Source organism: Oncorhynchus mykiss, chromosome 7 (genome assembly GCF_057628025.1).
Source record: "Oncorhynchus mykiss isolate SJ-2025 chromosome 7, ASM5762802v1, whole genome shotgun sequence".
Classification (NCBI taxonomy): Eukaryota; Metazoa; Chordata; class Actinopteri; order Salmoniformes; family Salmonidae; genus Oncorhynchus; species Oncorhynchus mykiss.
Window position 1 is genome coordinate 25,311,312 of NC_143028.1, and position 20,886 is coordinate 25,332,197.

At 43.8% G+C, this 20,886-nt stretch overlaps 1 protein-coding gene and 1 long non-coding RNA gene across 2 annotated transcripts in view; one reads left to right on the top strand and one right to left on the bottom strand.

Annotated features, from left to right (window-relative positions):
- Positions 1–20,886, top strand: part of LOC149982494 (uncharacterized) — a 493,843-nt gene that overhangs the window by 52,578 nt on the left and 420,379 nt on the right. The gene's annotated exons all lie outside the window — the stretch shown is intronic.
- LOC110527614 (uncharacterized) lies at positions 15,589–20,831 on the bottom strand. The gene is given in 3 exon segments (XM_036983138.2): positions 15,589–15,867; positions 15,870–16,795; positions 20,336–20,831. Coding segments are annotated over 3 exon segments (1,221 nt in total). The 5' UTR covers positions 20,589–20,831; the 3' UTR covers positions 15,589–15,825.

Consider the following 20,886-nt stretch of genomic DNA (forward strand, 5'->3'; position numbering starts at 1 on the left):
AGGTTATGTTGACGACTGGCTCCCTCTAGTCAGGTTATGTTGACGACTGGCGCCCTCTAGTCATTTGTGTCTCATTTATTTAATCAAACAGAGTGCTTAAAGCATCATACAAGTTCAGTACATATAGATTTTATAAAAACACTTGGGGCGATTGGTAGAAAAAACAGATGACTCTTGGTTGTATTTTAGTATTTTAGTTGGGGACAGCACTAGAACATGATTTTGGGGCTCTCAGGTGGCGCAGCGGACACGGCATCTCAGTGCTTGAGGCGTCACTACAGACACCCTGGTTCAAATCCAGGCTGTATCACAACCGGCCGTGATTGGGAGTCCGATAGGGAGGCGCACAATTAGCCCAGCGTCGTCCTGGGTAGGCAGTCATTGTAAATAAAATGTTGTTCTTAACTGACTTGCCTAGTTAAATAAAGGTTACATTTAAATAAATAAGTGTTTCATGACAAACCATTTTTTACAAATTCGTCAAGACACCAACTTTGAGAAGGGTTTATAACAAAAGTGTCAAACCAGTTCATGAATGTAATTGAATCTAGGTATGTCTTGCCTTTAATGTAAGGGTTTGAAAACAAATTTGCTGAATATTATACAATGACTTATCACCAGCTCTAATAATTTGCCTCCACAGGAAATCTACACTGGCAATTCTAGAATATACTATATAGCCTAGAAACACCTTATAACTGTTATGCCAAGATTTCGGAACTTCTTGATGATGTCGCTAGGTGATGGGTTACGGTTTCTACAATAGCGTTCTCTATGAATTTGAGAGTGGTTACACTTCTCCTTCCCCCATCCCTCAGCTGTTTACCAAGCCAAGTCTCTGGGCAGCCATTTTGTTGCTGTTTAAAAAAACCACACAACCCAGCAATCTGCAGTTCAAACAATAACACATCTGTCATTCCACCACTGTTTTGGTTATAAGATGATTATGGGGTTGGAGAAATGTAACTACAGACAGACAGACCTATGGATGCAAGGACTGACCATCCATGATATCAACATGATAGTTTTAACCATGTTGAGGCAATACAGTGTTGATTTACATTTTCTAAACATTGTAGCAATTTGTTTTTATTTGAGGTTCTGATGGGGTACAACAGTTGAACTAAGCTCATGAGGCATTTGTTATATTCTTCAAGAATAAATAGCTATAAATAAATAATTTAAAAGTCCAAATATGGATGTAGCAATTGCAGATATCCCCTTTAACACCACACATCAGTTCAACAACTGTTTGTGCCTCTGTATTTTAGACAGTACTTACTAGTGTTAATCAGGGAACGGTTTCTCAAAACCACCTTATAGCTAAGTTCACCGTTAGAACCATTGGATGCCTTAAGATGCGTTTAGGAAACCGGACCCAGACATCCAGTTTCCTCCTCTTCTTCATCCTCCTTTTTGATGTAACAGTCATCTCCCCCTCCTCCTCTTTCACTCCATAACTGCTTCCTCCTCTCCTTTTACTGTAACATCCTCCTCCTCTTTCATTCTGAAAAGTGTCTTCCTCTTCTTTCACAGTAACGGCCTAACCCTCTATTTCTTGTTTTAATATACACAAAAGCGTCTAAAGAGCTTTATTGGTTCGGCTATGTTGTCTAGCAAGCTACCGAGGTGGCTGACTAACTGTTGATGCTGTTGAAAGAAGCGTTCCGTCCACTAGATTATACGTCACACCAACAGCATTGCCTTAAAGTCACATACTGCTGACTGGAGTGGGTAACGCATTTGAGTAAAATGCATATTTAATTTTCAGACAAAAAGTAAAAGGGTAGGAATCAGTGACGTCGCTAGGCCTAAAATATTCATTAGCCCCCCCCTAAATAAATCAATATCAGTCAATATATTTTTTTTCTGTGATTTATTTTTTTTGTCAACCGTTCCATAGCACTTTAAACTTCCTATCATGCCGGCACTAGGACCGGGGGAGGCTGCTGCTGCACTAGTGACTTTCTTCAGCAGTACCCCTGCACAGAAAAAATCAAATCAAATTGTATTTGTCGCATACACATGGTTAGAAGATGTTAATGCGAGTGTAGCGAAATGCTTGTGCTTCTAGTTCCGACAATGCAGTAATAACCAACCAGCAATGCAGTAATAACCAAGTAATCTAACATAACAATTCCACAACAACTACCTTACAAGTGTAAAGGGATAAAGAATATGTACATAAAGATATATGAATGAGTGATGGTACAGAACGGCATAGGCAAGATGCAGTAGATGGCATCGAGAACAGGATATACATATGAGATGAGTAATGTAGGGTATGTAAACATTATATTAAGTGGCATTGTTTAAAGTGGCTAGTGATACATTTATTACATACATTTTCCATTATTAAAGTGGCTGGAGTTGAGTCAGTATGTTTGCAGCAGCCACTCAATGTTAGTGGTGGCTGTTTAACAGTGATGGCTTTGAGATAGAAGCTGTTTTTCAGTCTCTCGGTCCCTGCTTTGGTGCACCTGTACTGACCTCGCCTTCTGGATGATAGTGGGGCGAACATGCAGTGGCTCGGGTAGTTGTTGTCCTTGATGATCTTTATGGCATTCCTGTGACATCGGGTGGTGTAGGTGCCCTGGAGGGCAGGTAGTTTGCCCCCGGTGATGCGTTGTGCAAACCTCACTACCCTCTGGAGAGCCTTACGGTTGTGGGCGGAGCAGTTGCCGTACCAGGCGGTGATACAGCCCGACAGGATGCTCTCGATTGTGCATCTGTAAAGGTTTGTGAGTGCTTTTGGTGACAAGCCAAATTTCTTCAGCCTCCTGAAGAAGCGCCTGCTTCACCACGCTGTCTGTGTGGGTGGACCAATTCAGTTTGTCCGTAATGTGTACGCCGAGGAACTTGAAACTTACTACCCTCTCCACTACTGTCCCATCGATGTGGATAAGGGGGTGCTCCCTCTGCTGTTTCCTGAAGTCCACGATCATCTCCTTTGTTTTGTTGACGTTGAGTGTGAGGTTATTTTCCTGACACCACACTCCGAGGGCCCTCACCTCCTCCCTGTAGGCCGTCTCGTCGTTGTTGGTAATCAAGCCTACCACTGTAGTGTCGTCCGCAAACTTGATGATTGAGTTGGAGGCGTGCATGGCCACGCAGTCGTGGGTGAACAGGGAGTACAGGAGAGGGCTCAGAACGCACCCTTGTGGGGCCCCAGTGTTGAGGATCAGCGGGGTGGAGATGTTATTACCTACCCTCACCACCTGGGGGTGGCCCGTCAGGAAGTCCAGTACATAGTTGCACAGGGCGGGGTCGAGTCTACACAGGGAAGCCGACCAGTGGAGGCCCGGAGAAGAACCAGGGGATGCGGGTTGTGCTTGATGTGACAGATGGACTGAGGGGGCACAATGTGTGACAATTTCTTCACCTCTTATGAACTTAGCCAGCAGCTCCTGAAGAGGAAGATCACCATGGTTGGCACAGTTAGAAAGAACAAGCCTTAGCTTGATTGACGAGTTTGGAGGGTACTATGGTGTTAAATGCTGAGCTGTAGTCGATTAACAGCATTCTCACATAGGTATTCCTCTTGTCCAGATGGGTTAGGGCAGTGTGCAGTGTGGTTGTGATTGCGTCGTCTGTGGACCTATTGGGGCGGTAAGCAAATTGGAGTGGGTCTAGGGTGTCAGGTAGGCTGGAGGTGATATGGTCCCTGACTAGTCTCTCAAATCACTTCATGACGACGGAAGTGAGTGCTACGGGGTGGTAGTCGTTTAGCTCAGTTACCAGGAACAATGGTGGCCCTCTTGAAGCATGTGGGGACAGCAGACATATGTCCGTAAACACACCAGCCAGCTGGTCTGCGCATGCTCTGAGGACGCGACTGGGGATGCCGTCTGGGCCTGCAGCCCTGCGAGGGTTAACACGTTTAAATGTTTTACTCACATCGGCTGCAGTAAAGGAGAGTCCGCAGGTTTTGTTAATGGGCAGTGTCAGTGGCACTGTATTGTCCTCAAAGCGAGCAAAGAAGTTATTTAGTCTGTATGGGAGCAAGACATCCTGGTCCCGCGATGGGGCTGGTTTTCATTTTGTAATCCGTGATTGACTGTAGACCCTGCCACATACCTCTTGTGTCTGAGCCATTGAATTGCGACTCTACTTGGTCTCTATACTGAAGCTTAACTTGTTTGATTGCCTTGCGGAGGGAATAGCTACACTGTTTGTATTCGGTCATGTTTCCGGTCACCTTGCCCTGGTTAAAAGCAGTGGTTCGCACTTTCAGTTTTGTGCGAATGCTGCCATCAATCCACGGTTTCTGGTTTGGGAATGTTTTAATAGTTGCTGTGGGTACGACATGAACTGGATCAAAGATGGGGGACAGAAATACTAGGAGAGAGGGGTACCCCTACACACAACTGAACTGTTGTGGCTGCTATCCTTTCACCCTCCATGGCTGTTAGCTACCTACATTTGGAGTTTGTTTTTTAAAGTGATAAATACATCAAGATAGCTAATATGAAGTTAGGTAGATGGTGATGTTTCATTCACTTAGCTAGCTATCTATTCAGAATGTGAAGTTGCTTAGATAGCTAGCCAACTAGCTAGCTCATTTAGTAGCTCATTTGAGTTAGCCTGCATTGTAGCTAGTTAGCTAATAATACATTTTTTTTTTTTTTACATTTTCAAAATCGATTTACTTACTTACTTGAATAGGTTCTCCCGGCCATGTGGACAATTGGAAACAGAGCAGCAAAGTTTGTCACCAGAGCGTTTTAGAGGATTTTACTATTGAACTATGTACCCATTTAGTAACCAGACCTTCATACAAACTTGCTCTGCTGAATTCTTGATGGAGTCACAACGGGCGGCCTAAGCGGCATTCTTCAGACAACAAGATTAAGTGTAGAAAGTTTTTACTCACCAGTGGAACAACACAATGTGGTTAAGTAACTTAGTTGTATTGAATATCTGGTTAACTATGAGTACAAACAGTTGTTTTTGTTTTAAATTTACTAAATTAAAATGAAATTTTACATATTTTCTCTACTCAAGTATAAGAATTGGGTAATTTTTCCACCACTGTATTTTAACAATTCTTTGCGTCATGCAGCCGTTCCTCTGGGTAATCCCGCTGTCTGAAACACTCATCCAGCCATTCCTTTGGGTAACCCCGATGTCTGAAACGCTCATCCAGCCGTTCCTCTGGGTAACCCTGCTGTCTGAAACACTCATCCAGACAGCCGGCTTGTTTGTCATAGTCACTCTGTGTACTACAAATCTTGTGTATGCGACTTTATTGGCTGATGGGGAGGAGCTTTTTTAGGGGTGTAGGGTGGAAGCTGTCTCCGCGAAACAGGGAATTCCTGTCCGTCTGCTTCCTGTATAGGTCTGTGCTAAAGCCCCTCTTAATCAAAATGCCCAGATAACTTGTTTCATACACATCAAAGGCGAGGGTGAATTTCAGATGTTCACTGCTTGTATTGATGAAGGAGTGGAATCGATGAAGTTCCTCTGCTGTCCCCTGGAATAGAAGGAACACGTCATCAATGAAGACTTTTTCAGAGCCTGATGAGCTGCTAGCTTGGATTGTTAGGGATGACAATCACATTCTTCTCAAACAACCCCACATACAGATTGGCAAATTAGATGCTATTTTTTAAACTACAATGACCATAATGACCTGAGCACCTTGTGTGTGTTTCTTTTACACCTGCTATGTAAAAGAGACGAAGAATGCACAATGGTCAATGCTATCTGGGATCATTGGGACATCCCTACCCTAACCCTAACCTTTACCCCTACTTCAGCCATTTTAAATGTAAACTCAATGGGTTAGGGATGTCCCAAGGATGTATTTCTACCTGAAAATACATGATCTAAGTGATTGATAGTTGGTATTCAGCTGTCATAAAGCCTTATTTACTTTAATGAACTACTAAAATAGTGATTTTGTCAGACAGCAGCTCTACACTTTATTGACTGACTGATCCATTCATCCTTCCATCCCTCCTCAGCCTTCCTCTCCTCTGAAGACCCAGTGAGGGTGGAGCTCAGTCAGAGAGCTGTTGAGGGACTGGTTAGGAAGAACACTTCTACAGCCAGAGAGGTGAGAGGTCACACATGGTTTAGATGGTAAATATTTATGTCCCCTTAGTGGTTCATCACGTCAGCAAAAGGGACTATGTTCCATCATCCATGTTTATTTACATTAGTGAAAATTATCCACTGATATTGGTGTAATTTCTCACCCCTTTTTGCTGTATGAAAGTTAATTTCCTCTCAGGCACACACATTTGTTCTTTGATATTATGAAGGTAAGTTGTCAAATTTACTTTCCCCCACATGTCTTTACATTGCTTATGAATATTCGGTGGCCAGGCAGATCTGGCAGATCTAAACCTAATGCAGCACATTGTGACTTTTGTGCACCCAGACCTAATGCAGCTTGGAGTGATCAGAAGTCACATTTAAGTGCCAGGTGTAACTGAGGCTATAGATGCGCCATATCCATTACTTTGAGTGTTTTATATATGACTAAATGTATTTATTTCTGTGTTGCAGGGGCATTCAAGAAATGGAACAGCAAGGCCACAGAACATGACATAAGCAGATCTGTGGGAGACCACCTCAAGCCCCTGGTAGAGCCAGGGGTGGTGTTTACCACTCCACCAGGCTTGAAAAGTGGGATTGATCCATTTGTTTGTTTCAGTAGTTGAATCCTTTGACGTATTGTTGCTTTCAACAGATCGTTGAAAAGTGATACTAAACTTACATACCATGCACTATTTTGACATACAGTGCCTTGCGAAAGTATTCGGCCCCCTTGAACTTTGCGACCTTTTGCCACATTTCAGGCTTCAAACATAAAGATATAAAACTGTATTTTTTTGTGAAGAATCAACAACAAGTGGGACACAATCATGAAGTGGAACGACATTTATTGGATATTTCAAACTTTTTTAACAAATCAAAAACTGAAAAATTGGGCGTGCAAAATTATTCAGCCCCCTTAAGTTAATACTTTGTAGCGTCACCTTTTGCTGTGATTACAGCTGTAAGTCGCTTGGGGTATGTCTCTATCAGTTTTGCACATCGAGAGACTGAATTTTTTTCCCATTCCTCCTTGCAAAACAGCTCGAGCTCAGTGAGGTTGGATGGAGAGCATTTGTGAACAGCAGTTTTCAGTTCTTTCCACAGATTCTCGATTGGATTCAGGTCTGGACTTTGACTTGGCCATTCTAACACCTGGATATGTTTATTTTTGAACCATTCCATTGTAGATTTTGCTTTATGTTTTGGATCATTGTCTTGTTGGAAGACAAATCTCCGTCCCAGTCTCAGGTCTTTTGCAGACTCCATCAGGTTTTCTTCCAGAATGGTCCTGTATTTGGCTCCATCCATCTTCCCATCAATTTTAACCATCTTCCCTGTCCCTGCTGAAGAAAAGCAGGCCCAAACCATGATGCTGCCACCACCATGTTTGACAGTGGGGATGGTGTGTTCAGCTGTGTTGCTTTTACGCCAAACATAACGTTTTGCATTGTTGCCAAAAAGTTCAATTTTGGTTTCATCTGACCAGAGCACCTTCTTCCACATGTTTGGTGTGTCTCCCAGGTGGCTTGTGGCAAACTTTAAACGACACATTTTATGGATATCTTTAAGAAATGGCTTTCTTCTTGCCACTCTTCCATAAAGGCCAGATTTGTGCAATATACGACTGATTATTGTCCTATGGACAGAGTCTCCCACCTCAGTTGTAGATCTCTGCAGTTCATCCAGAGTAATCATGGGCCTCTTGGCTGCATCTCTGATCAGTCTTCTCCTTCTATGAGCTGAACGTTTAGAGGGACGGCCAGGTCTTGGTAGATTTGCAGTGGTCTGATACTCCTTCCATTTCAATATTATCGCTTGCACAGTGCTCCTTGTGATGTTTAAAGCTTGGTAAATCTTTTTGTATCCAAATCCGGCTTTAAACTTCTTCACAACAGTATCTCGGACCTGCCTGGTGTGTTCCTTGTTCTTCATGATGCTCTCTGCGCTTTTAACGGACCTCTGAGACTATCACAGTGCAGGTGCATTTATACGGAGACTTGATTACACACAGGTGGATTGTATTTATCATCATTAGTCATTTAGGTCAACATTGGATCATTCAGAGATCCTCACTGAACTTCTGGAGATAGTTTGCTGCACTGAAAGTAAAGGGGCTGAATAATTTTGCACGCCCAATTTTTCAGTTTTTGATTTGTTAAAAAAGTTTGAAATATCCAATAAATGTCGTTCCACTTCATGATTGTGTCCCACTTGTTGATTCTTCACAAAAAAAATACAGTTTTATATCTTTATGTTTGAAGCCTGAAATGTGGCAAAAGGTCGGAAAGTTCTAGGGGGCCGAATACTTTCGCAAGGCACTGTAGTATTATAAACAGTAGACTGAATTTATACTAAGATAGACCAAGATATGGGTTGCTTTTACACATTTGTTCATTGGTTTAGCAAGAGTGTTGATTGGTCAGTCATTGGATTGATTTGCTTTGCAATATGTTCTAAACAAATCAAGCTTTATACAGCACATTTCAGACATGGATGCAACAATGGCTTCACAGGAAAAAACAATGACAAACAAATATTTACCACAACAAACAGAGGATAAAAAACAGAAGATTAACAACTGAAAGACTAACATTCTAAGGAAATGCCATTGATTAAAACGAACAATATGACACAACATCCAACCCAAAATAGAAGCTTGTTTTACCACATTGTTGTTACGTTCCCCAGCAGGAAAACCAGAAAAGTCCCTTAAACAGAAGAGGGAACTAACAAAGAGTAACTGACAACAACCACAACTAAACAGGTGGTGTTTTAGGAGGGTTTCTGAAAGACACTCTGGGGGTGTCCATTGAAAGTTGACTAGTAACAACTGGGACATAAAAGATATCCACCATGACACCCACTAAATCTGCCCAAGAAAAGGAAAATAAAAGAAAAACCCACAACAAACTTAAAAACAGGAAGCCAACCAGAAAGGTGGTTAAAATAATTTATTACAATCAATACCATTCATACTATTACAAAATCATAATTCTCATTCATTCTTAATTAATTATATTTACAAAAACATCAAACAAAAACAAACCTCAGGGGAGCATCGTCCCTCCCCGTCATACCTAACCAATACCTAACCCTTTCCCTATCTCCCCTTCCCTAATCTATCCCCTTACCAAACTCACTCCAACACTCCCAGCCCTAAACCCCCTTTCCACCTCTCCCGTGCCGCATGCTTCCCCCACTTCCTCTCCTCCCTCTTCATCTTCCCCCTCAAATCACCTTCCACCCTTCTCACTATCCCTTCCACCCCCCAATCTCTCCCTGTCTTGACTAAATTCTGCCTGGCTTCCCACAGTCCCTTTTTAAAGAGACTCATGAGAAGCCACAGCAGAAACCTGTCCCTATCCGTTCCCTTTGCTCTCCCTACGCCTCTCTCTAGCCTAGCCCATGTCAAAACAAAATCACTCCTAACCACACCTAGCATTACCCGTGCCCTAGCTCAGACTAGTCCGGCAAAGGCACAGTCCCAAAAGGCATGGCGCACATTCTCCTCCCTGCCACAAGAGGATCTTGGACAGGTGGGGGATTGCACCGAACTATACCGGTACAAGATGGCACGTACCGGCAAGCACTTATGGAGGCCCAACCAATTCAGGTCCTTGAGCCTATTGTCCAGGCCCCGCGCCTGCACTCCCTCCCAGACCACTGACGAGATGCCCGCTACAGGCGCAGGACTCCCTGCCTGCCTGACCTCCTCGTACAGGTGCCTGTGGTCTAAACCTACTCGGGCAACTTCAACCTCGGGGTGCGCACGCAGCCACTTGGCCGCATGGCCAAAATGCCACTGCAGCTGTTCCGCCCGAGGACCCGCGTTAGACCACACCATTACGCTTCTCGCCTTATACGAGAAAAACACCCGCAGGAGGTAACCGGACGGGTGTATAACTGGAGGAGCAAGCTCCGTCAACAAGAAAGAAACAAAAATGGCGTCCAGCTTGAGGGGGAAATGTGGTACCCCCCTACCTCCCTCCCCGATGGGACAGATCATGCGTGCCCTGGCGACCCACTCGCACCTGCCACTCCACATAAACTGAAACACAAGCCTCACTAGAGGCCTCCTCAGACAAGCCGGCAATGGGTAGATGTATGCCACATACAAAAGAGACGGCAACACATCCACCTTTAGGACCAGGACTTTGCCCATAAAAGACAAATACCTAGCCTTCCACATTGCTAGCTTCCTCTGTACCACTGCAATACGCATGTTCCAGTTTAGCGTCGCTGAGCCGGAGGTCTCAAAATGAACCCCGAGAATCCTCAGGGCCCCTTCACAGAGAGATAACCCCCCAGGCACATCCGTTCTACCGCGCAATCTTCCGAAAAACTTGACGGAAGACTTTGCATGGTTCAGAACCGCTCCCGACGCTCGGGTGAAATCCCCAAAGATGGCAAGGGACCTTGTCAGGCACGAGTCCTTGCACAACAGCAAGGAAGTGTCGTCGGCGTACTGCGTCATCTTAACACACAGCCCACCGCTTCCAGGGATCAACAAGCCTTCCACCCCTGTGTCTGCCCTAATGGCAGCCCCCAGAGGCTCCATGTACAGAACGAAGAGGAGAGCCGAGAGTGGGCATCCCTGCCTGACCCCAGACGAGAGGTCAAAAACGTCACCTAAGTGACTATTTACACTAACTCGACACCCCGCTCCAACATATAAAGTACGGATCCATCCTATAAACTTCTCCCCAAATCCTAATCTACCTAACACCCTGAATAGAAAAGATCTATTCACGCGATCAAAAGCTTTCGCCTGATCTAGCGCTGCTACCATTAAAGGCAGCCCTCTATCTTCAACCCAAGCGATGGAATCCCTGATCAACTGTAGGTTCCATCTTATAGAGCGGCCCTCTACCCCGCACGTCTGATCCTCGTGGACGACGTAGGGAAGGGCTGTGCGCAACCGGTCTGCTAAAACCTTTGCAAGAATCTTGTAATCTACGCACAGCATGGTCAATGGCCGCCAGTTGCCAAGGTCAGTTGCTTCCCCCTTCTTATAAAGAAGTGACAGCACACCAACAGCCATTGATCCCCCCGGGACCCCCGTCTCAAGGATGGCCTTCAAGACTTCGAGAACCACTGGTCCAAGTATACCCCAAAACTTGAGGTAAAACTCAGCCGGCAGCCTATCCATCCCAGGCACCTTCCTTTTTCCCATCCTCCTAAGAGCGCTCTCAACCTCTTCTAGTGAGATCTGGGCCTCCATCACGTCTCTAATGTCCTCTGGCAACCGCCAGGACAAGTGTTCTAAAAACACGTTTCCCTGCTCTACATCTATTTCCCTTTCCTTAAATAAACCTTGGAAATGATCAGTTGTCACCCTGACCATTTCCTCTGGTTTACTTACTATACTACCATTTTCTTCCCTAACTCCCTTCATTACCTTCCTACTCTGTCTGGCCCTAACCGACTTAAAGAACATAGCGGAACAAGTCTCATTATGTTCTAGAAAGCCACTATGCGCACGCTCCAGGAAAGCTCGAGCCTTCTGCTCCTGCAGCTCCCTGAGCTGCGCCTTTAGGGCTGCGAATCTCTCCCAGTCAATCGACCCGCCGAGGTTGCCTGCCTCGTACTCGAGTTCAATTAACCTTTGGATACGATCCACCTCCCTCCTTTCCTCCCTTTTTTTCCTTCTACAATATCCTATTATAAAAGCCCTTATCCTCCCCTTGACTAAATCCCACCACTCTAACACCCCCTCGCACATGGACCGGAGGCCGTCAAGCCTCCGAAAGAAACAAAAAAATGCATCAACGAAAGCCTGCTCCTCCAGTATATCCCGATCTAACTTCCAGTACCCCCTACCGAAGAGGCAGACTGGCGACCCCACCTGCAGGAACACCCCGTCGTGATCCGTGAAGAAAACAGGCAACAGCCGCCCAGACAACTGACCCAAAGACCTGGATACAAAAATGTAGTCGAGCCTCCGCGCAACCCCCCTGGAGTTGCGCCATGTAGGACCGACCATTGCCGGAGTAGTGTGCAGGCCACCATCAACCAGACCATGGCAAGCCATTAGCCCAGAGATGGCACCTGCACTGCTATCACCGCCTACCCCTAAATCTTTATTAAAGTCTCCTCCTATCACCAAGTGCCTGTTTGTAACACACAGGGGCGCCAGACAGTCCACCATCTCCCTCCTGTCTGCCGCCACCTGTGGCCCATACACCCCAATTAACCTATATCTAGCTTCTCTAAACTTAACATCTATCCCCAAAACTCTACCCTGCATTATTACAAAAGTGTTCTCTATTTTAACCTCTCTATGCCCACACAAAATCCCTACTCCTGTTGAGTGCACCCCTCCTATGCCCCAAAAAGATTCCCCCTTATCCCACTCCCTCTTAAATCTACACACATCCCCACCATCCCTCAGGTGAACCTCCTGTAAAAAACAGAAATCAAACCCCACACCCTCTAAATAACAAAAAACCGCCCTCCTTTTAACATTATCCCTTAACCCCCTAACATTTAGACTAAAAAAAGAAACAGAACTATTCATTTAATTATTTACAACAAATAACAACCCCAAAACCCAAAGAAAAACCAGGAGACTCACCCGATGCTCCCCTGGTTCATCTCCACCGGCGGGGACGTCCTCTCCTCTCCTGACGCCCCCCCCCCCGTCCTCCATCCCAACCCATGATCCAGGCAGTGTGTTAGGTCCTCCCTCCCTCCCCACCCACCACCCCCCCCTCCCTGTTTGCCTCGGGGCTGCATATAGGGGACCCCATCTCCCCAAACAGGAGTTGGGATCCCTCTAGCAAACAACCCACCGACTCCTCACTGGAGTCATCCACTAAAATGCAAGGGGCTGAGGCAAACCGGGAGGACAAATTACCCTCCCCTCCCCCCCCGCCACTCTCTTAACCCCCCTCTCCCTCCACATCTCCCTCCCTCTCACTTCCTGCCAAGCTCCCCCTCTTTATCCCTTTCTTCTTTGGTGAAGGAGGTAGCGGGGAGACACAACGTCCCATCCCCGCTAACCCCTCCACCAAATCCCTCATTTCGACCTCGAGGAAGCCTGGCAGGCTGTCCCCCCACTCCTTCCCCCCCCCCCCCCCCTCCCACCCCACATCCACTCCTCCCTCCTTCTCCGTCACTGTCCCCCTTCCCTCTTCCACTCCTTCTCATACCACTGTCCCCTTCTCCCTCTTCTCTGCTCCTCCACGTTCTTCCACCTTCTTTTTAATCTCTCCTTCTTTTTCCTTCTTTCCATCTTCTCTCCTCTTTCTTTTCGCCTCTTCCTTCTTCCCTTCTTCGTCCTTCTCCGTCCTTGCCCCTGTGCCATCCGTACAATCCGCATGCGTCCTCTCTTTCCTCCCCCCATCCCCCGCTCCCCCCCCAGCTGCAGACGCGTATGACCTGTGACGAGCCGGGCAATCACGCCACAGGTGTGCTCTTGAGCCACACCCGTGGCAAGCCTTGGGCTCGTCACATTCCTTGGCCTCGTGCTCTTCCGACCCACAAAATCGACACCTCTTGGCACTGCACGAGGCCAGGATATGGCCGTAGGCCATACAACGCCTGCAGAATGGGGGCTGACGGGCATAGTAGAGTGTTCCCCTGTCAGCCCCCAGGGAGAACATCGCCGGAGGATGGAGGTAGCCATCCACACTCTTCGGGGACTCCCTGAGTAACGCCTGGAACCCTCTCCTCCCGTTCCAGAAACCCAGGGAGTCCCTGAGGTACCTCGCTGAGGAGACATTGTCCATGTACCTCCCCAGAAAGGCCCTCACGTCTTCATCTTTCACATGCGGATTGTACATGGTTACGGTGACCACCCTGAAGTTGTTCTTCGCCAGGCTTGTCACCGCATAATGGCACAGGGGTCCCGTTTTCTCCGCTTCCTTTGCCATCTTCATTACTTCGTCATGTTTTTCTTCTTTGTGAAACGTCACATCGAAAGCCTTCTCATTCGGGTTCCCTTGAAGGCAGAGCACTTCCTTCACCTCTATCCTGAGGCATCCCATCAAAATGGTCCTTCCAAATGTCTCTCTACTCCACGGCTCCATCTCCCTTTCAGTCCAGGCAAATCGTAAGGTATTTGCCATACCAATCCCCGGAACCGATCTTGTTTGCTTGTATTGATTCATTTAAAAAAATAAGCTCTCTTCAGAAAGAAGCTTCAACCTGAAATGAAAACATCTTTAACCAAAAAGGTGGAGCAACTAAAGGTGTTGACTCTCCACATCTATCAAGACAACTGGAGCACTGGGCCAGACACTCTTAAATAGAACCTGGACCAGCTCAGGTGAAACACCTTCCCACTAACGAGATGGACAAGCCAGCACAGGTGTAACACATACTGACTAACGAGGTGACACCAATCAGTGCATCCTACGTGCTAATGAGCTATACGTGCTAAAGTCCAACCTCCAAAGATACATGGAAAAACCAAAGCCTGTAACACCATCCCCCTTAAGACAACAAATATAGCCTATATTTTTGTTGGCCAAGTTTGCTCACCACCAACAGAAAACAACTTGCTGTCAACAATTAAAAACAAGAAAGAACACATACTTCTAAATGATAATATACAACCATATAATGGTCTTTCTTTTTCTTTCTATAGAATCCTAAAACTCACTAGCTTCTAGAACTCTCGTCTTCCTGAAACTCACTCTCGTCCCCTTGGAAGGAGCACAAACAAAACACAAATCAAATTGTATTAGTCATGTCTGATTTCAAGAGCAAACTCCTGCAATATCTCGACAGGCATGTTGTTGGATCGGGGCCCAGTCCCCAATGTCATGCTACAGAACATTTGGGTTGGCACATCTGAGAATTAACCGTGATTAATCTAAAAGCAGGATCACAATTTCAATATAATTGTACCCAGAAATTGCCAGTTGGTTGCATAAATAATGACTAAATGTTACATGAATTGTAAATATGAAATATCAAAAGCAAATGTACACCCCTTTGTTAATATGTATTGGCAATAATTAACTTAAGGGTGAGGCATGGAATGATAAAAAATGTATCTTTTGTCAGGCTGAATGTTTGAAATATGAGTAGGTGATTTGATTCATGCCACTTCAGTAGTGGAATAAAGACAATTAGCACTTGGATGTTGTAAAGAAATGCTGGAGTGATGTGAGATTGTTAATAAAATTGATTATAGACCAATTTATTATACTGCGTATGTGTATAGGCTGCAAGTACCTTGAAATTAAGTTGTTTTCAAGTCATTGAAAAAACGACCAGAAAATACATCTTCTCAACTTTCACTTTCAACCGAACATATATTGGACATCGGGCATAGTGTTATTTTCAACGTCTTTTCAATTACATTTCGTTCATGGGAATAGTGCAATGTCAAAACACAATAACGAATATGTAGAAACAGCTTGGGATATAATGTAAACCTAAACATTTAAGTGTTGCATTTTGATTCAAGTGGGTCACCAAAGTTGTAAGTGTAACACAACTCTATTCTTGTTAAATCTCATAAATAGTACTCTTTCAATTCAGAGCAAACGTTTAGGGTTCTACATTCTGACATTCCTTAAAATACTGCTCCTACAATGTTAAAACATTCTTTATTGTGACGTGACTAAAATACTTCCACAACATTAAAAACATTCTACATTATTTCATTGATATCATGAAACAACTACATGTATTTTCTGATGTTTAGTCAGAGATCTTTTATCAGAGTATCTCTTCCCACATTGATTACAGCTGTGAGGTTTCTCTCCTGTGTGTGTTCTCTGGTGAGATACCAGGCTGCTTAGCTGAGTAAAACTCCTCCCACATTGATCACAGCAATAAGGTTTCTCGCCTGTGTGTATTCTCTGGTGTACAGTCAAAATGCCAGATGAAGCAAAACTCTTCCCACATTGATTACAGCTATAAGGTTTCTCTCCTGTGTGTGTTCTCTGGTGTGATATCAGGCTGCTTAGCTGAGTAAAACTCTTCCCACATTCATCACAGCTACAAGGTTTCTCTCCTGTGTGTGTCCTCTGGTGTGATGTCAGACTGGTTGACTGAGTGAAACTCTTCCCACATTGACCACAGCAATAAGGTTTCTCTCCTGTGTGTGTTCTCAGGTGTGATATCAGGCTGGTTGAATGAGTAAAACTCTTCCCACATTGAGTACAGCTATAAGGTTTCTCTCCTGTGTGTGTTCTCTGATGTGTTGCCAGAGAGCCAGATGTACCAAAACTCTTCCCACATTGACCACAGCTATAAGGTTTCTCTCCTGTGTGTGTTCTCTGGTGTTTTGTCAGACAGCCAGATGTACCGAAACTCTTTCCACATTGATCACAGCTATACGATTTCTCTCCTGTGTGTGTTCTCTGGTGTGATATCAGGCTGGTTGAATGAGTAAAACTCTTCCCACACTGACTACAGCTATACAATTTCTCTCCTGTGTGTGTTCTCTGGTGTATAGTTAGATAGCTAGATGTCGTAAAACTCTTCCCACATTGATCACAGCTATAAGACTTCTCTCCTGTGTGTTTTCTCTGGTGTTTTGTCAGACAGCCAGATGTACCGAAACTCTTCCCACATTGATCACACCTAGAGAGTTTCTCTCCAGTGTGAATTATTTGATGTATCTTAAGGTCTACTGAAGAGTTGAATATTTTCCCACAGTCAGAGCAGCAGAAAGATTTCTCTCCTGTGTGTTTCTTGAGGAGTTCTGATCTGGAGAGACTTTTCTCTGCCTCGTCAGCATCATGATGTTGTTGAGGCTCCCCAGAGGATCCACGATTGTCCCGTCTCTCTCCTGTGTTAATGACAAAGTCAGACAAACGGTTAAAGGCCCACAACAGCAGAAATCCACTGTTTATGAGGTAAAAAGTGATGCCCAGAGCATACCCATGAAGTTGTACAACAATTGATGTCTGTCAAATGATTTGACAATTAAGACAGTCAAGTTAGGAACAAGCCATATTTTGTCTTGTTTTCACATTAGTAGTAACTAGAAATAAGTTATTAAAGTTGTTGCAATCCTAAGCAGTGTGCCTGACAACTATTGGTCTCCAATATAGGCCTTTTTCTGTGTTTGCTAAAATTGCAGCATGAGGGCAATGCACACACAACTTGGTTGCAGAAACTCCGCCATGCTAATGAGGAAACCACTAGTTATACCAATACTATAGAACAGTGGTTCCCAAACTTTTTATAGTCCCGTACCCCTTCAAACATTCAACCTGCAGCTTCGTACCCCCTCTTGCACCAGGGTCAGCGCAATCTCAAATGTTGTTTTTTTGCCATCATTGTAAGCCTGCCACACACACTATACAATACATTTATTAAACATAAGTTTGTCACAACTGTGATCTGTGCCTGTATTTAGTTGTCATGCTAGTGAGGAAATCCACTCTCACATAGGTATGTGGTAGCAAAGGGTATCAGTGTCTTAACAGCGCAATTTGCCAAGGCAGGATACTCTGAACGCAGACCTATCCAGAAATCTGGCAATGGCTTCTGATTAAATAAAATGTTCACAGAACTGCTTGTTGCAATTTCGATTAGGTTCTTGTTCAGATTGCGGTAAGTGGACTGGAGGCAGTGCATGAAAGGGATAATGAATCCAGTTGTTTGTGTCATCCGTTTCGGGAAAGTACCTGCAAAATTGAGCAGCCAACTCACTCAGGTGTTTCGCTACATCACATTTGACATTGTCCGTAAGCTTGAGTTAATTTGCACACAAAAAATCATACAATAATGGAAAGACCTGTGTGTTGTCCTTGTTAACGGAGACAGAAGAGCTCCTACTTCTTTAATCATAGCCTCAATTTTGTCCTGCACATTGAATATTGCTGCGGAGAGTCCCTGTAATCCTAGGTTCAGATCATTCAGGTGAGAAAAAACATCACCCAGATAGGCCAGTCGTGTGAGAAACTCGTCATCATGCAAGCGGTCAGACAAGTGAAAATGATGCTCAGTAAAGAAAACTTTAAGCTCGTCTCTCAATTCAAAAAAAACGTGTCAATACTTTGCCCCTTGATAACCAGCGCACTTCTGTATGTTGTAAAAGCGTTACATGGTCACTGCCCATATCATTGCATAGTGCATAAAAAACATGCGAGTTCAGGGGCCTTGCTTTTCACTGTTGTGTCCAAAATGTCTGTCAGACATTCCCTTGGCAGCAAGAGCATCTCGGTGGATGCTGCAGTGTACCCAAGTGGCGTCGGGAGAAACAGCTTGTACGCGCGTTACCACTCCACTATGTTCCCCTGTCATGGCTTTTGCGCCATCAGTACAGATACCAACACGAGCAGCAGCTACGTTTGGCTACATATGGACCATTAGTGGAATTCCCGCGAGAGAGTAATGGTTAATGTGATTGGCTGTTAATTATTTGACTAGGCTACCTGTATTTGACATTGTGTTGTTATAGCGCTGAACACTAGATGGTTTAATTTTATTTGTGGCAGTGAAATGAGGTCACTCAGGTGAGGAAAAAACCTCACCAAATGTATAGCCCCGTTGGAAAATAAAAATGGACTGTTTGAAAATGTGAAGAAAATGTATTATTTTTTTTAAATGTGTATCACATTTTTATTTGGCGTATCCCCGACGGCATCACGTATACCCCAGTTTGGTAATACTTGCCATAGACCTACTGTACGACCCATAACTTCACCTTAAAAATAACATAGACCTAGGACCATAAATCATTTACAAACATGGAAACTAAAATGTATTTTTCATGACATTTCATAACCTGATCACCAGATAATTTGGTGAATAATCCCACTAGGCTACTCTGTAATGTGTTGTCATTCTAAATGTCCTGAATAAGAAAATAGCTCTGTGTTGTACAATAGCATATACATCAAGGAACAGTTCTCTACACATTATGAGCTAAGTATCTATGTGTGCAAACAGACTAATGAGACCCTACTGTAAATCAAGCAGACAATAACATTATAAACATCAATTTGTTAGGGATGTTGGATCCAACATGGAGCACAGCATAACTGTCTTTACCAGAGTAATGAATGAAGAAGCACTTTGATTGTTGTTGCATGTCGTGATGATGTTTGTCATGTGACTGTCATTTGAAAATGATTTCCTGGATCAGTCGATGATAGTTGAACATGTGACTGTAACTAAACAGCTACAGTATTAAGAATTATGTGTAATTATTGAAGAACCGCGCTAATGACAGTATCCATTTGGGTGTTGTCAATAAAGTTATGGGGACTATTTTTTTTAGAGGGTGGATCAGCTTAATATTGCGGAAAGAATGTTGCTTCCAATGTAATTGTCTGCATCATTTCCAATCCCCCATTTTTTTGGTAAGGTCGCAATTGTAAATGTAAATGAGAACTTGTTCTCAACTTGCCTACCTGGTTACATAAAGGCAAAATAAAATAAATAAATGAAAAATACATACTCGCATGCATATATATACACCTATATACATACATACACATACCTATATAGACATACATACTTTTTTAAAGAATATACCTTTATTATTATTCCCCGCAAACCCTACTGCCGATCCCCCAATTGAAGTAAACTAATAAACACGTCCGCTTCTACCTTCAATCCATACATCTTATACACATTCTACAGACACAGTCTACGTTAAGGTGACTCTCAGTTAAAACCATTGGATTTTGCATACTCTGAAATGATTTAGGATTTCTGTGCCCATGAAAACTGTTTCCCAGCGTAATATAAGGAAACACTAAATGTTACGTAGGTAGAGTGCATTTCCAATATCTGAATACAAAAAAACTGTTCTAACAGGACAATAACGTAAACCACAAGGCCAAATCTACACTGGAGGAGCTTACCAAGATGACATTGAATGTTCCTGAGTGGCCTAGTTAGTTTGGACTTAAATCCTCTTGAAAGTCTATGGCAAGACTCAAAAATGGCTTTCTAGCTATGATCAACAACCAACTTGACAGAACAGGAAGAATTTTTAAAAGAATAATGAATATTCACATGAAGATCAGTCGCCTATTGGATGACATCACGACTTCCCATCAAGCCAACTCCTTGAATGCCTTACTATGACATCACTCACTCCTTCAAGTTTGCAGTGGTCTAAAAAACAAAACTATTTATATATCTTTAATGTATTTATATATCTCTTTTCAACAGGAAAAGTTTTTAAAAAATCACTGGAGGACATCATGAACAATTTCGACAGTACCAAAACATATTCAGGTGTAGAATGCCCTTTTAAAAATCACACATTAGTTCAACAAGTTTGAGTCCTAGAGTTTGTGTCCTTGATTTATAAGACAGTACTCACTGTATGTAGATCAATGTCCCTGTTTTATAAGATAATACTCACTGTATTTTCTGGTGTTAATCAGTTCTCCAGTCTTCTCTTCTTCGTCCTCCTCTAGTGTGACAGTAATCTCCCCCTCTTCATCCTTCATTCCAAAAAACGCGTCTTCCTCTTCTTCTTTCACGGTAACAGCCTCACCCTCTACTTGTTTTTGTATTGTAACATCCTTCTCTTCCTTCTCCTCTTTCACAAGAACTTCTTTCTCCGTCCAGCAGACCTCTTCTTTATCAGGAGGAGAGTAGTTTAGTGAACTCATGGTCGGGAATAACCGCTTGTTAGCATTAGAGACTAGACTAGTGCTAATTTAACCAGCCAGCTAGCTGACTTACAACGTAAATATTAAACTAAATGGGGTAGCTAGTTGCTTACACATAAGTATGTTTAAATCACAGTGGCAAATAAACCACGAAATTGTCTAAAGAACTTGAATGTTCCGACTTTGTTGGCCACCGAGGTGGCTGCAGTTGTTGAAGAAGCGTTCCGTCCACTAGATTATACGTCACACTAGAAACATCGCCTGAAATACACATATCGCCATCTGCTGTGTGGGGGGA